Here is a 15,525-nt window from a genome sequence, read left to right as displayed (position 1 = left end):
AAACTAGTGATCACCCCTACAAATGTCGACACCCATAAAACCATGAGTCCTAAAAAAATATCACCTAAGGCCCTCCAATTCCATATAGGATGAGAGTAACCCAAAGTGAAATTTCAAGTGATAGGGCATGATCAAACCATACAATTGAATACAAACTCAATAACAAAGACATAGGTATATGATACCTAATATAGGGCCTCACATGATTTTTACATGGCTTTTGACTTGTCCCATAGGGATTACAATGGTGACGATAAATGTTGCACAAAATTTTATGTACCCCTGCTGACGTGTAGGGTAACATAGCCTTGATACTTAAAGGGTAGACCCCAAAATTTCCCTCCATCCTTCATGATGGTATGCATATTCTTCCTCTTGTTATGCATTGCATAAAAATCAATTGACATGGTCTCCCCAACAAATGGCAAGCATCCATAGGGATCTCATCAGACAATATCTCACTCTATACTCACCAATGTTGAAAGACATCTTACATTAGTCAGTAATATTCACAACATATCTTTTTTGAAACAAAAATAACTTATAGGGCCTATGATGCTTTTGCTACATGAATCCTAGTTTCCTAAATATCTCTACAACTACCATGGTATTTTTTATTACTTGAGTTAATAAAAATCTTAGAAGACTTACCTTTATAATTACATTTGGTCATAACTACTTATTTCCTTCTAATATCTATTATTGCGCTTGCACCATATTCATCTTACACAACATCAAGTTCTTGCCTGATTTTATTATAGATACAATTTACTCTCTATAATTTTCGTGTTCCAACTATGCCCTAGCTTCATTTCCTCACACTCCATCTCTCTATGGACACTTGAATGATATACAACCTTCCTCTCCATAATTGTTGCAATAAATATTTCTTCGATAACCACCAAAATTCCAGCCTCTTTCTTGGAATGTTGCTCAGATTTTGACTCTACATTGTCCCAATGCACTACCTTCCTCCTATTTATTAGCTTTCTTGTTGCTCAAATATTCTCTATGTGGTGTTGAACTTCTACTACCTCAACCACCTATACCTCTCTACTAGTGTGCCTTTTATTGCCCTTGTGAATGATATTTTCTTGTGCTCTCAAAGCTAATAGATTGGTTTCTTCCAGGCTTACTATCTTATGTAGGCTTATCGCATCTTGAAATACAAACTTTAGTCCATTCACTGTGAAAATTTCTGAATCTACACATCAGAAATCCCACTGCAATCACTGGCTTGTCATATCCTACTTGTTTTTACATTCAACAAGTTATTTAATTATTAAACAATGATGAAAACACTATTGCAGACTACACATACATAGATGTCATGAACTAAAAATAGAATGAGACAAATACACAAGGGACACTGTTATTTTTGGACAAACATCCCAGGAAGAACCCAATGCGGGAAGGTGCAACAGCTCTGAGGGTTTTCTATTATTAAGCAGTAGTTTTGAATATAACTCTGGATGTCCTCTCAGCAATCCAATTACAGAGATAAAAATATATTGGTAGAAAACTAAGTGAGATTGCCTCACTTCACCAGCAAAATCTCTCTGTTTTGGCAACTGGACTAGCTGTCCCCGGCTACAATTGCACTGCCCCTTTTCAGTAGCTGCATGGGCTTGCGTGGAGCACACTGGGACATCGCGTCAACACTGCGCTGCCTCCTCTGCCTCATGGAGCTCTAACGTCAACCTTCTCGGCTAATCCTGCTGCTCCTCGACTGAATTCGGATTTCTGCTGGAGGGTGGCTCTACCCCAACGTTGGAAATGTGTGGGCCCTTCTTGGCCAAGCGTCAGTCTCCCTAGGTCTGCGCTGCCTTCTTTAGGCGTCTCCCTGCCTTTCTCTGCTGTGTATTTGAGGTCCTGGAGAATATCCTCCCACCTCAACTATCCCTGCCCCTATGCTACAACAGATCACTTGTTTGATTTTCTCAGCAAACAACGCCCTAGAAAAATCGAATTGACTAATTTGTCAAGTGTGTCTCCAACTGACCCTCAAGCCTCCTCTTATACTTTTCTTGTTGATGAATCAACGGCCGAGATTAAGTCCCTAATCAATGGCTAAGATTAAAACAGATTTGATCCTCGTCACTTAGAAGTTTCTCACCCATATTCTTATTAATACCCCTTAATATTTTTATTTTCCTAAGTTTAGACTTAGGAACCCATTAAAAATATTAATTATCTTAATAACTCCTCATCCGAGTGGAATTTATCCAAACGATTTCTGGGTTTTGGAGATCTCATGTGTTCTAGCCCCTCAACAAAATTTCAGAGCTAGAGCACATCCGTTGCTACCCAAAAGTCAACATTCACATACCTAAAAACTCTCTAGTTTTCATCTTCATCATGACTTGCATGGATGGAAAATTGATAGTAATCCTAGTTATACTTTCGAACAATTTGATCTCTTTCCCTCAAATTATGCATTTGTTTGAGAGGAAACTTTCTATAATCAACTAGTAGAAATTTCTCTCTTAACTTGGATACCATATTACTTTATGTCCTTATCTTCTCCTCGTTTGGTGTATTTTCTCGTGCTCGACAAAATCCACCATGTGGTTGCATGTCCCTTTAATTTCATGATGGCAATCTTCACTTTGTTTAGGTCTTTGTTTTTCTAATACTTGGAGTGCCTTTCCATCTCACTTGTCCAGTCAATTAGTGCTTCAATTTTTAAATTTTTATCATAGCAGGGAACCTCAACTTTGGCTCCCCTTTTGTTTTTAAGTAATTTGAGAAATTGGATTGCAACATCTCCTTCCGGACCATTTTCTTGGTTCCTCTTCACTTTCAACCTCTGAACCATTGCATTGTTGTTCTTCACTCTGTTGTCTTGAATCCAATTCCTCAACTCTTCTTCTATGTCCTTGGATTCCATATTCAAAGTAAATCTTATCCCTCTCCTTGCCATTGTTGCAAGTCTTACCCTAAGAATTTTCACAAATCTAGAGACTTCCATCTTTGTAGTCTCGATTTCAATTCCAATAATAAATTTCCCAAGAATTCAAATTTGTGATGATAGCAAAATGATGCCCAACAGTATGCAATGGTCCCACTTAGGGCTCCACTTGTTGGTTTGAAAACACACAAGTTATTGCAGCAAAGGGAAATTCAAATAATATAGAAAATCAAGACAGAAGTATAATTACAATAATTAAGTCATAAAGCTCTACTCATTTCATTATGTTTAGGATTACAGTCAACTTACATATAGATTTTCCCTTAGGCTTTCACATGTCCTCACAACCACCCAAGCACAACTTAATTTCTTAGAAGACTTTGCAGTGAGAATACACTGTATTTCTTTGATTGGACTTCTTCACTCACCATTGCAATCTATTATTCCCACAGACACTCCAACACCTTTGTTCTCCTCCTCCTCATCCTCTAGCATTAAATTGCTTGAGCACTAATTCTCTCCTGACATCAACCAATCAGCTTCATCCTCTTCATGTTCTAGCAAGGTTGCACGAAACGGGGAAACAGGTACGAGTTTCCAAAACGGGAAGCGATACGAAACGCGACCTCCCCAAATTTTGGAAACGGGGAAACGCGAATATATATATATATATATATATATATATATATATATATATATATATTAGGAATTTAAGAAATATGTGCAATCATAAAGCATATATGATACATTCTAATTTATTACATTATGATAAAATTGTCAATTGTCAATGCATAGACTATAAGTATCTAAATTTACATCACATTTACTCATGAATAATCACATAATGAAAATAGAAATATCCAAAATCAGCCACGAGAAATTTCTAATTTTTTGTCTCGTGGTTGATTGGGAGTCTCCTCCTACATAGTCGAATGACCTTAGTGCTCTTGATTAAATACAAGTTTCATACCCTAGTACCCTACATTCTCTTGATTATTGGGAGTCTCCCCTGCATAGAGGGCTTTGTTCTCTCGATTAAATACAAGTTCCATACCCTAGTACATGATAAAATCCAATGGAAACATTGAAATCCCCCCAATCCTGAAATCCTGAAAAACAGATAACTCTGCTGGATTTTGAGTAAGATCTAAAATTCTACTTTCTCCATATGAAATCCAATGACGGCGAAACCACTCTCAAACATCCTGAGTCATTTCATGGTAATGTTAAAAATTTAAGTAAAAGGATGAAAATGAAAAATAAAGGAGAATATCAACACTAGGGCAAACAAATGTAAGAGATCTACATTAGAAAAAAAAAATTAAAAAACAAATGTTTTTTTGGGGGAAACGTGGCCCGTACGGCCTGGAAACGCGTTTCCAGCCGTACGGCCACGTTTCCGTTTCGGGAAACGTGGCCGTACGGCCGGAAACGCGTTTCCAGCCGTACGGTACGGGGAAACGCGTTTTGTTTTGTTTCCCCTGGCGAAACGCCCCCTAGGGCCACGTTTCCTGCAACTTAGTGTTCTAGGCATCTGTGTGCTCACTTCTTGATGGCAACACTCCTATTAGTCTTCTCTGCCTTCTCGTTGAGGTATAATTCCCTTCTATTGAAACCATCTTCTTGAAGACAATATCTCTCTTTCTTGATGCCTAATTGACTCCAATAGAAAGTCTTTTTGTCATCTCTATCTAAAGGGAAACCCAATCTGCATCTTCCTCCATCAATAGATATTGCTCATCTTCATCCCTTGGTATTCCAATGAACTGAATCATCTTGTTACAATGGTCCATCTCCGTCATTTCCTGGTTTAATTTCAGCAGCACATCTCTCTCTTCGACTTCCAATGCATGACATTTCAGATTCTTTCTTGCATACCATGCTATGTCTTCCCTTCTGTACATTCCTCTACCCCAACCATTCCATCAATATTTGCATGCTGTCTTGTTCCTCATGCTCCCACATTTGCAACTCTTCCTAGCACTCTCCGTATTAATCATCCTCTGCATGTATGCTAGTCATTGACTTTAACTTTCACACTTGGTTGGATTCTTGAATCCACATTCCTTGAATGTAATGCAACTGAGACTATAAATAGAATTCATTGTCTAATGTATAAGATGAAGAGAGCTGTATTGGTTGCTGACATTAAAACGATTCTATAATAATCTTATGTAATTGTTATCTGGTTGCTATTCGATCTCAGAAAGAACCTACATTTTATTCTCAAGTACTTGTACCTTTGTATCGTCATACTTGTTCTAAGTTTTGTTCCTTTGCCTTTGGTAGTACGGGGAGGAGTTTTTCTTATGATAAAAGCAAAAGGATTCAACATTTGGGCAGTTTGTTTCAGATTTGTGCCTTATTCTTTACCTTTTCAATTTTGTAACAGGTACAACAATGAACTATTTTTTAGATGATCGTATCAACAGAGCTGAAATTCTTTTTCCTGGCGTAGGATGTTTTTTGATTGCAGTTTGCTTAGGCGCCTTTGTGCATGCTTCAAATGCAGCTGACAATGAGGCAAAGCTAGAAAGCTTACCTTCCGAGTAAGTATCTCTTGTTTCCAATTTTTTTTTTGGTTTGAGAACCATATACAACAATTTTAGTGCTTATATTGGCAATTCAGTTTATATGATATACCTTCATTCCTTATTCATAAGTAGGGAGTATACGCATTGTTTAATGGGAATGGAATTATAGGTGTTATGGATACAAATGTTGAAAATGCATTCAAATTTCTACAAATAGAGTGAAATTACGCAATTAACATGTAAAATTTTAGCTAATGTTACAGATATTTTGCCAATTGATGAACTGTCATTAAAATAAAAGGAAACAATGACAAGTATCAAAGATGTCTAAACTTCATAAAGGTAAAAGGAGAGCCTTTTATCTCATCTAGATAGGTCCATGTATGGACAAAATGTTGGAATAATAACATGAAATGAAAAACATTATGTTTTATAATAAGGGTCACACTAAATATCAAGTTACTAACATTGATGTTAGCATAATAGGTTTATAGTTGTTGGAGTCTGCTGGTCTAACCACCGAATTCACAGACAAAAGCACATCTAGAATATCATATCAATGACTTTCTCCCATTTGTATGTGTCTGCATTCTCTCAAAAACATTACAAAATGCTATTGATAACAACTCGGTAAGAACAAATATAGGTTGGGCATAAGCATATCATTAATTTATAGAGCACCTGTCCTTCTAATTGCCTATGTAAGAAAGGAGTTGTCTTACTTGAAGACATCTTCAATCATTGACTCATATGACTCTATCAGAGATCGAGTAATTGACCCTACATTGTGAACTATTTACACAATGAGCTGCAACAAGTATTCATTAATATTAGTATAGCATGGTATCTCATACATGTTACTTGTATTTAGTGTTATTGTGATAATATTGGAAATTGTTATATTATCATTAAAACCTAACTTAGTGATAATATTGTTGGTATTTATAGTGACAAATCTATTTTTTCAAGTTGTTATAATAATTTATATTTATCGCGATAATTTATGAAACTATTGTCCCTCTCCTTTCTGACCTGCTTTAAGTCATGATTTTCAGTTTTAAAACCTCGTTTTGTAAAAGTTGTTAAGGATTAACCTCTAAAAATATTTTGACCATTTTTGATCAAGCGAACAAGGGGAAATATATAATTTTATTTGTCATCGACTAAGGATTTGTGGAGTGGGGATTTACTCCAATCTACAATATCCATATTCCCAGGTATGTAAAAAAGTTATATCTTCATTTTCTTTGTTTTTCAAGATCTATAATAGGGTTGGAAATGTCCATCAGATATGCCTCTTCTTGTGAGACTTAATACTTACGTAGCTATGATATTCTAATCGCAGCATTCTTGAAGTTTTTTTGTGGATTTGAATTTTAAATTTCCTCCATTTGTTTTGGCCCGTGATGTTTACAAATTTAATCAATGCTCTACAAATTTCAAAATGCCAAAGCCATTGGACCCGATGTGGGAGTATGGTCTACCATGTGATGATCGTAATAGAATGATATTGAATTGCAAGATATGCAATATGGAAATGTTTGACAAAATCAACCACTTCTAATACCACCTTGCTAAAATCCTAGGGAATGAAGTGGGCATTTTCCCAACATCTACACTAGAAATTGTCCACATTGCAAATCAGTCAATTTTTTATATGATTAGGAAGAAAGATTAGAGGGAAGAAATGAGACTTGAGCTTGTAAATAAAACTACGACCATCTTAGGGGTGAGGGAAAGCCAATCCTTGGGTTCACATTCCATAATACCCTGCCCCTCAACATCATCACCTTTCCTTGTTCCAAGTTGAGTGCCTAGGGTACAACCTTCTATTCGGTCAATAGTGAAAACAAAGCAGGAGAAGGCCAACAAGATAGTGGCAAGATGTTTTATATGGAGTGACATACCATTCAACATTGTCAAGAGCAAGACATTCTACTATTCCATGTTTGAAGCTGCTGCTATTGTTAGTTTAGGGCACAAGGACCCTTCCTATGATGACTTGAAAGGGCCTTTCCTTCAAGGGGAAAAGGTTGATTACACAAAGAGATTGGATGAGCTTAGGGAATCATGGGAGATCATAGGATGCATCTTTATGTCAGATGGTTAGACAAATGGGAAGGGAATACTTATTTTCAATTTCTTGTTTAATTGTTTTAAGGGGTCCAAAAGTCAATGCTGGTCCAAGGTTGGTCAAAGTAGAATTCTGCCCAATCAGAAATACTCTCTCTCCTCTTTGCACATGTGGAAAAGATCTGCAATTTTCTGAAGTAGTTGAGCCTTTAAGAGAAGAAGAAGATGTGTGAGGAGATGCTCCAAAGTGATTTGACTTTAGGTGTATTTATATGCTTCTTAGGTGGTCGAATTAGCTTGCCCAGGCTGACTTGTACTTTTGTGTACTTGTGGGTTTCACATTAAAAATTAATTTTTTCCTTGACCAAATTAAATTCTTCCGAGGGCAAAGCGGGTCTTCTCTGTATGAGGAAGGTTGTGCAAAGGAGAAAATTTGTCCCTGAGTTGCCAAATTAACAAAACGAGGTTTCTCTTTTTGGTTTGTTTGGGCAACCTTAAAAATTCTCGAGGAAGATTAAAAAATGTCACTAATGAAGGCAAGATAAGATCTGCTGAGGATGGACAATGTGCAAATCCTTACACCTAGACCAAGAACATTTTGGCAACCTGAAGTGTGATTGAAATTTTTACGAACCTATGTTTCCTCTGGAGATGTTGCATTGGAGTAGAGTGTTGAAGTTGCAGAGATCTAAGCTTCTAGAGTATTGATGCCATATGTACTGTTGTGGAAAATCTTGTATGACTAAGTAAGGGCCCTAGAAGATGCATTGCATATATTGCTAATATTGTTTGTTGAGGTCATGATTGGATTGGCTGAGATGTGTTGCTAATGCTAAGAGACAGAGGAAGCTAAGGCTCTCACACATAGAGTGAGAGAAGTCATAACACTTGTGCTATGAGCCCTTCTTAGAAGCACTGGTTTGTAAACCCTAGAAGATTGGAAGTCTTGGATGTGAAAGCTTAAAGTTTGTGGATAAAAACCCTAGAGTTGGACCTAGATCAATGTTTTTGCTAAAAGAAGAAACCCTAGCTCATGCAAGGAAGGAAATGAAAGCAACATGTTGATAATGAGGATGAGGATGATGACTTTGCAGATGGATGCAGGAGGGAAAGGATCAAGTGGGAGATTTTATACTATTCTCAAAAGATAAGTACTTTATATATCTCTTCCTTGATTATTATTGTTTTTCTATTAGTGAGCTTCTTGTCTTTGTTTTTTTTGTTGGGTTGTAATTGTTCTTCCATGGTCTCCTATTGAGGATTGCAAGTACATTGTAAAGTCTTCCAAGGTTCTAGCAACATATGGAAGTATTGGAAGAATGGAGCAAATTTGTGGAAAGAGAATTCTCCCAGGATCAGTGTTGGGAGAAATTTTACTAACATCTAGAATCTATGAAAATTCCAATATGAAATCCTATTGCAGCAACTGGTATTATTTCTCGTAATTGTTAATTAATTTAACAATTTATCTGCTACGACAAATATCGAAATAAACATACTGTAACCTTCACAAATAAAATACCGCGAAAAATAATGCGTTGGAAATTGAGAAATGCTAGCACACACACTTAAAATATGAGACAATTATTTTTAGACAAATGTCCCTGGAAAATCCCAACTTGGGAAAACTAGTGCAACAGTGAGGGTTTTTATTATTATGCAGCAGTGAAAATCTAAGTACAATCTAAATGCCTGAAACTGGCAACCCACAACAAGAAATTTTGGGCAAAATTAATGAAGGTAATTTACCCTTCCTCCACTAACAATCCTGGCACAACCTTCCTTCAGAAACTCAGCCCTCTGACTCTCCGCGTCAGCCTCTATGCAATTTTCTTGATGTCAAGCTTCCAACTAGTCTTTGATGAAGTCGTTCTGCATCCAATTGCTGAGGAAATTCTCTCTCTGACCTTCTGGAACCTTTGCTCGACCTCTTGAACTGAGAACGATTTTCTCTCTAGCAAATTGAATTGCCCTCTCTGAAGCTACTGTGCATTGCTCTGCACTGCCTCACTGGGATAACTCAACCCTCTTGCTACTGCCTCTCCAAATCTAGAAAAATTCCTATGGATCATTGTCCTTGCCCCTCATTCACTACTTCAATCTCTGGCTCTCTCCGACAACTGACTGCTGCTACTCTGGAAATTGATCTACCAAGAAATCGAACTGCTCAAGTGTCTTCTCCATCACCACATCGACCTCCTCTTATAATCCACTATTGGAGCACCAACGACCAAGATTAAAACATAATCGATGGCTAGGATCATCTCTGGATCGATCCGTGTGAGTTTCTAGACTATTCTCGCCTTATCTCAATTAATACTGATTAATTAACCATATTCCCTAAGTTTAGACTTAAGAAATATTTAAAAAACGGTTAATAATCTAATTGAGACACTTCTAGGCGAAATTTCCAGAAACGATTTCTGGGTTTTGGAGATCTCATGTATTCTAGCCTCTCCACCAAATTTTGTGGCTAGAACACACCCGATGCTACAAAAAATAACACTCCCTCTTAGCAAGGAATGTGTTCTAGTGCTGCATACCTTGCCACAACACTTTGTCTCTGCATCATCTCCTGTCACAGTGCTGATGTCTGGCCAGGTTAGTTTTTGGTAGCATCAAAAGTGCTCTAGCCTTGAAAATTGGATGAGAGGCTAAGGCACATGAGTTCTAAAGAACCCAGAAACCGTTTGGTGAAATTCCACCCAGATTGTATTTTATTAAAATAATTAACATTTTTAATGGAGTTCCTAAGTCTAAACTTAGCGAAACTAAAATATTAATGAGTATTAATCAAAATATGGGTGAGAATGATCTAGAAGGCGGATCAAGTCATGTTTTAATCTTAGTTGTTGATTAGAGACTTAATCTCGGTCGTTGAAGACTCAACAAGAAAAGTATAAAATGGAGGCTTGGGGTTCATTTGGGAACACACATAGAGAGATTGAGGAAATCGATTTTCTGATGTGAGAAGTTCTCAGGAGGAAAATTGATTGGCGATATCTTGCAGCTGAGGCACAGTGAGAATCCAAAAGAAGGACTTTCCGGAGAATACTGACAGAGAGGCAAAGAGAGCTTGCAGAGAGACAGCGCAGTAGCCGGGAGAGCGGACGCAGAAAAGTTGCTTGTCATGCAGAATCCAGAACTGCCAAAACAGCTAGAACTGCCGGGAGAGCTGGCGTAGAGGCAACTTAGTAGCCGAGAGAGCTGATGTAGAAAAGATGCCTGTCACACAAAATTCAGAACTGCCGGAACAACCAAAACTGTTGGGAAGTACCGGTAGCGCTGACGCAGAGGGCAGAGAATGTGATGCAGGGCTAATGCAGAGCCAACACAAAAATAGTCGGGGTTAGCCAATGTTGTGTCAGATCAGTTGGAATTCTACCGGGTGAAGTGAGGTAAAACTCACTCAGATTTTCCGCCAATATTTTTCTCTGTAAAGGATTGCTAGATGAGCATCCTAGATTTGTGTTCAGATATTTCTCCTGCATAATAATAAACCCTCAGAAGTGTTGCACCGGTTTTCCTGCATTTGGTTTTTCCGGGGACAATTGTGTCCTATGTATCTTGTTCTTTGCTATGTTTTTTGTTTCATGAGATCAAATATTTAAATAGTGTAGGTTGCAAAAGTAATTTGCTTCAATATTTAGAAGAATAACTTGATGAATGTAATTTAAAAATCAAGTAGGTGAAGTAGATTCATAGTTGTTGCAATAGGGGTTCCTTTGAGTCTAGGAATTTTCACAGGCCATACTGCCTACCAACCTTTGCGCAACTTTTATATTCGCTACATCTGTGTTGTCGATGACATTACCATACTGCTGTCAACACTGCATCTGCACTGCAACTTCCTCTCATCTGTTGTTGCTGCAACTGCAACATTTGAAACTGAAAAGCATCCAAAATACTGAATCAACTACGTTCAGTATGATGTATTTGTCTTTCGAGTCTCTGACTGCTACTAGCATCTGCACTGTCACTGAAGAATCTGCATTCTTGCTAAGTGTCACTCGGTCTCTGACTGCATCAACTACCACTGATCCATCTTGCTGAATACTATGGGCCCCCGTAGCTAGGTAATGATTCATGAGGTGGACTCCTCAAGGGCCCTGCCCATCTGTAGCTCTTTGGGGCTACAACTCCAAGTCACCCCACCTCACTCCTGGAGGTATATGGGCAATCATAGTGAAGTCTTCCTCCAGCCTGGAGGACAACTTGTCAATCTCTGCAAAACTTGCCTATTGGTCCTGCTTCTCCTCCTTGTCCTTCTTCCTGAGAGGACACTTGGTACTGTAGTGACCAAGTTCACCACATCTGAAGCATTTTACCTTTGACAGGTCCTTCTTCTTCTTCCTGTGCTCCCCCTTTCCTTGACTGGGACCCTTTGATGCAAGGGCCACATTCTCCTCCTCCTTCACCACCTTCAATCCGTTGTTGTTGTTGCCATTGATGGAGCTCTTTAACAGAGCTCGTCTCAACTCCTCCTGTTGCAAATTGGCCCACATCCTGTCTCACTCTGGTAGCCTATCTCTGCCAATATGCTTTGGACAAAGACCTTCCACTCCTCTGAGACACTATTGAGTGCCAATTGCACTATCTCTATGGGTTGAGGCGCTGCTCCAATAGTTGACAGTTGGTCTCAGACCTCCTAAATCCTGGTAAGGAATGGGTCTATGCCTTCCCCTTTCTACATCCGAATGAATCTCAGATTCTCTAGAAACATCTTCCGTTGCTCGGAAGTTCCTTGGTATAACATGGAGAGAGTATCCCATATCTGTTTGGCAGTATCTTTTCCGGCTATATGTGAGACAATATGATCCCAGACTCCATCCAAGATCAACTGCTTTGCTCACACCATCTCTTTCTTGTATTATTTCTACTGATCTACATCCTGGGGAACTGCCACTACATTATCAATGTAGGCTTTTAGGCCATATTCATTTAGAAGAAAGGACATCCTTGCCTTCCAGATGACATAGTTGGAAGCTCCTCCCAACCTATCTTGATCACAAATCCCAACAGTGGTCATCTCAATGAACTGTCGAACTCCCTTCTGGAGTGAGAAGATCTACTCACAACTATTGCCAATCTGCAAGGAAAATCGAACTTCTTAAGACTAGGAGTTCCCTGAGAGAAATTATCCCTCAACTGTGTGTCTTCTCTCTTCCACGTGACACTAGCTCTGCTCTAGAGAACTACTGCAAAAACTTTGCCTTTGGAATCACTCGATCTGGAACGATTGGATTTTTCTTCCCCTCTCAGAAAAATCAAACTTCCTCAAGAAACTTGTCCTCCTCGCAAAACACTGCGCTGCCCTTGGGAATTTCAGCTTGCTGCTCTTACTGAACAACGAAATTCCTTCTTTCGCTTCTGAGCTCTCTAACTAATCAACTGCTCTCTAATACCATCTGAAAATTCCAATATGGAATCCTATTACAGCAACTGGTATTATTTCTCCTAATTGATAATTAATTTAACAATTTATTTGCCACGACAAATATTGAAATAAACAAACTGCAACCTTCACAAATAAAGTACTGCAGAAAAATGTTGCGCTGGAAATTGAGAAATGCTAGCACACACACATAAAATATGAGACAATTATTTTTTGACAAATGTCCCTGAAAAACCCAACTTGGGAAAACCGTTGGAGCAGTGAGGGTTTTTATTATTATGCAGCAGTGAAAATCTGAGTACAATCTGGATGCCTGAAACTGGCAATCCACAGCAAGAAATTCTGAGAAAAATTAATGAAGGGAATTTACCCTTCCTCCATCAGCAATCTTGGCACAAATTTGCTTCAAAAACTTTGGCCCTCAATGAACTAAGAACAATTTTCGCTCTAGAAAATCGAACTGCCCTCTCTGGAGCTACTGCGCAGTTCTTTGTGCTGCCTCACTGGGATAACTCAACCCTCTTGCGGCTACCTCTGTGCTGCTCTGCACAATCTACTTGACGTCAAGCCTCTAGCTAGTCTTTGATGAAGTCGTTCTGCCTCCAACTGCTAAGGAAATCGTCTCTCCGACCTTCTAGAACCTTTGCCTAGCCTCTGGAACTGAGAACAATTTTCTCTCTAGAAAATCGAACTGCCCTCTCTAGAGCTACTGCGCAATGCTTTACGCTGCCTCACTAGGATAACTCGACCCTCTTGCTGCTGCCTCTTCGGATCTGGAAAAATTCCTCCAAGTCACTGTCCTTTCCCCTCACTCACTGCTTCAATCTTTGGCTCTCTCCGACAATTGGATACTGCTACTCTGGAAATTGATCTACCAAGAAATCGAACTACCAATGTATCTTCTCCATCACCACATCGACCTCCTCTTATAATCCACTATTGGAGCACCAATGAATAAGATTAAAACATAATCTATGGCTAAGATCATCTCTGGATTTATCCATGTGAATTTCTAGACTAGTCTCGCCTTATCTCAACTAACACTGATTAATTAACCATATTCCCTAAGTTTAGACTTAGGAAATGTTTAAAAAACGGTTAATAATCTAATTGAGACAATTCTAGGCAGAATTTCCAGAAACGATTTCTGGGTTTTGGAGATCTCCTATATTCTGGCCTCTCCACCAAATTTCGTGGCTAGAACACACCTGATGCTACAAAAACTAACAGAATCGTGCCTAATGACTAGAAGAGGTCCTAATTTAGAGGGAGCAAGCAGGCCAACAAGTTTGAAGGATACCATTGTGTTGAGTTCTATGGAAAATCATTGATGACTTCAAAGTGGATATACAAGATCAAGCATTTGGTAAATGGCAACATAGAGATGTACAAAATGAGGATTCTCCAAGGAAAAGGGGAGAGGACTATGAGGAAACATTTGCTCCAATTGTTAGGTACACTTATATTAAAATGTTTGTTTCTTTTGCTTCTATTGGAAATTACATCAAGTGGATTGGAGACCACTCTACTCATTGGAGCAAATAATGAAGAAGAAGTGTACATAGAGCTACCTCAGGGCTTTGAGGCACATGAGAGGAAATCTCATGCTTGCAAACTGAAGAAAGCTTTGTACGAACCTCGGGCATGATGGATATTTGATGAATCTTGGTTTTTCTTTTTATCATATGATTTGTTTTTTATGAGAGAAAAATGACTCACGTGTCAAAGGGAACAACATAGGAAGGAAGATTTTCTTCCGTGATAAAAGGAGTAGTCATGACAAAGGAAGTTGATCTCTAAGTTCAAGATGAAGGATCTTGGTTGGATACATTACTTCTTGGGACTAGAAGTGTGGTAGAAGCTAGGTGAGATCTTCTTAAAAGAAGTATATTGTTACAATCCTTTAGAGATTTTGGATGATGCAAGTCCATGGCCATTCCCATGGTATCCTATCTGATGAAGCTGAGTGGTAGAGGGAGCAACCTGGATTATCTCAACAGGATTTGTTTCAGCGTTAGAATGATTGGAAAGTAGCAGCGGTGATGGACTCAAGTTGGCCAGTGTATGGTTGAGCCAAGGCATGGTGCACATCATATGTTGAGGTACCAATATGGTACTATTGATTGAGATATGTTTCATATGATAAAGTACAGTTGTTGGGATATACAAATTCAAATTGTTTAGAATGTATTGCAAAAGCAAGGTAGATTTAGGATTGTTTGATCAAGTGCAGGAGATGACCATGATGACAGGTCATAGCACGTGGTACAAAAGGAGCAGTGAGGCTCCTATGTATTTCTATGGTCAAGCTAGTTGCTAACATTCTCACTGTCCTTGGATGAATTTGGCATACTTTTGAGACAAGCTTGGAGTGATTGAGAATGTTTCCCTTGGTTGAAGGCAGTGTTGATGTTGTAGCATCAAGGGGTGGAGAATCTCCCTTAGGTCATGGGGTTTGACCGGGAAACCATGGCTTATGGTTGGGGAAATTGGCCCTAGTTAGCATTGAGGCCTAGATTTCTCCCCCGGTCAGCGGGGTTTTGACCAGACTGCAATAGGGTTTGGTTAGTGTGTTGATCTTGTGCCTTATAGCATCGGGAAAGTATTTTTAC

General features: G+C 38.7%; 1 protein-coding gene across 3 annotated transcripts in view; it reads left to right on the top strand.

Moving 5' to 3' along the window:
* The window catches only part of LOC149140385 (ureide permease 2-like), a 199,713-nt gene that overhangs the window by 168,311 nt on the left and 15,877 nt on the right, over window positions 1-15,525 (top strand). For all 3 annotated transcript variants that reach the window (XM_089450594.1, XM_089450595.1, XM_089450593.1), the window contains exon 3: window positions 5,304-5,460. In XM_089450594.1, coding sequence (XP_089306720.1) covers window positions 5,304-5,460 — 157 coding nt within the window. The remainder of the gene's footprint in view (window positions 1-5,303; window positions 5,461-15,525) is intronic.

This window comes from Pinus tabuliformis, chromosome X (assembly GCF_031772625.1).
Source record: "Pinus tabuliformis cultivar Carrire ecotype Pingquan chromosome X, CPIR1, whole genome shotgun sequence".
NCBI lineage: Eukaryota > Viridiplantae > Streptophyta > Pinopsida > Pinales > Pinaceae > Pinus > Pinus tabuliformis.
The sequence above is the reverse complement of the archived record's forward strand: the minus strand, read 5'-3'. Positions and strand labels throughout refer to the sequence as shown.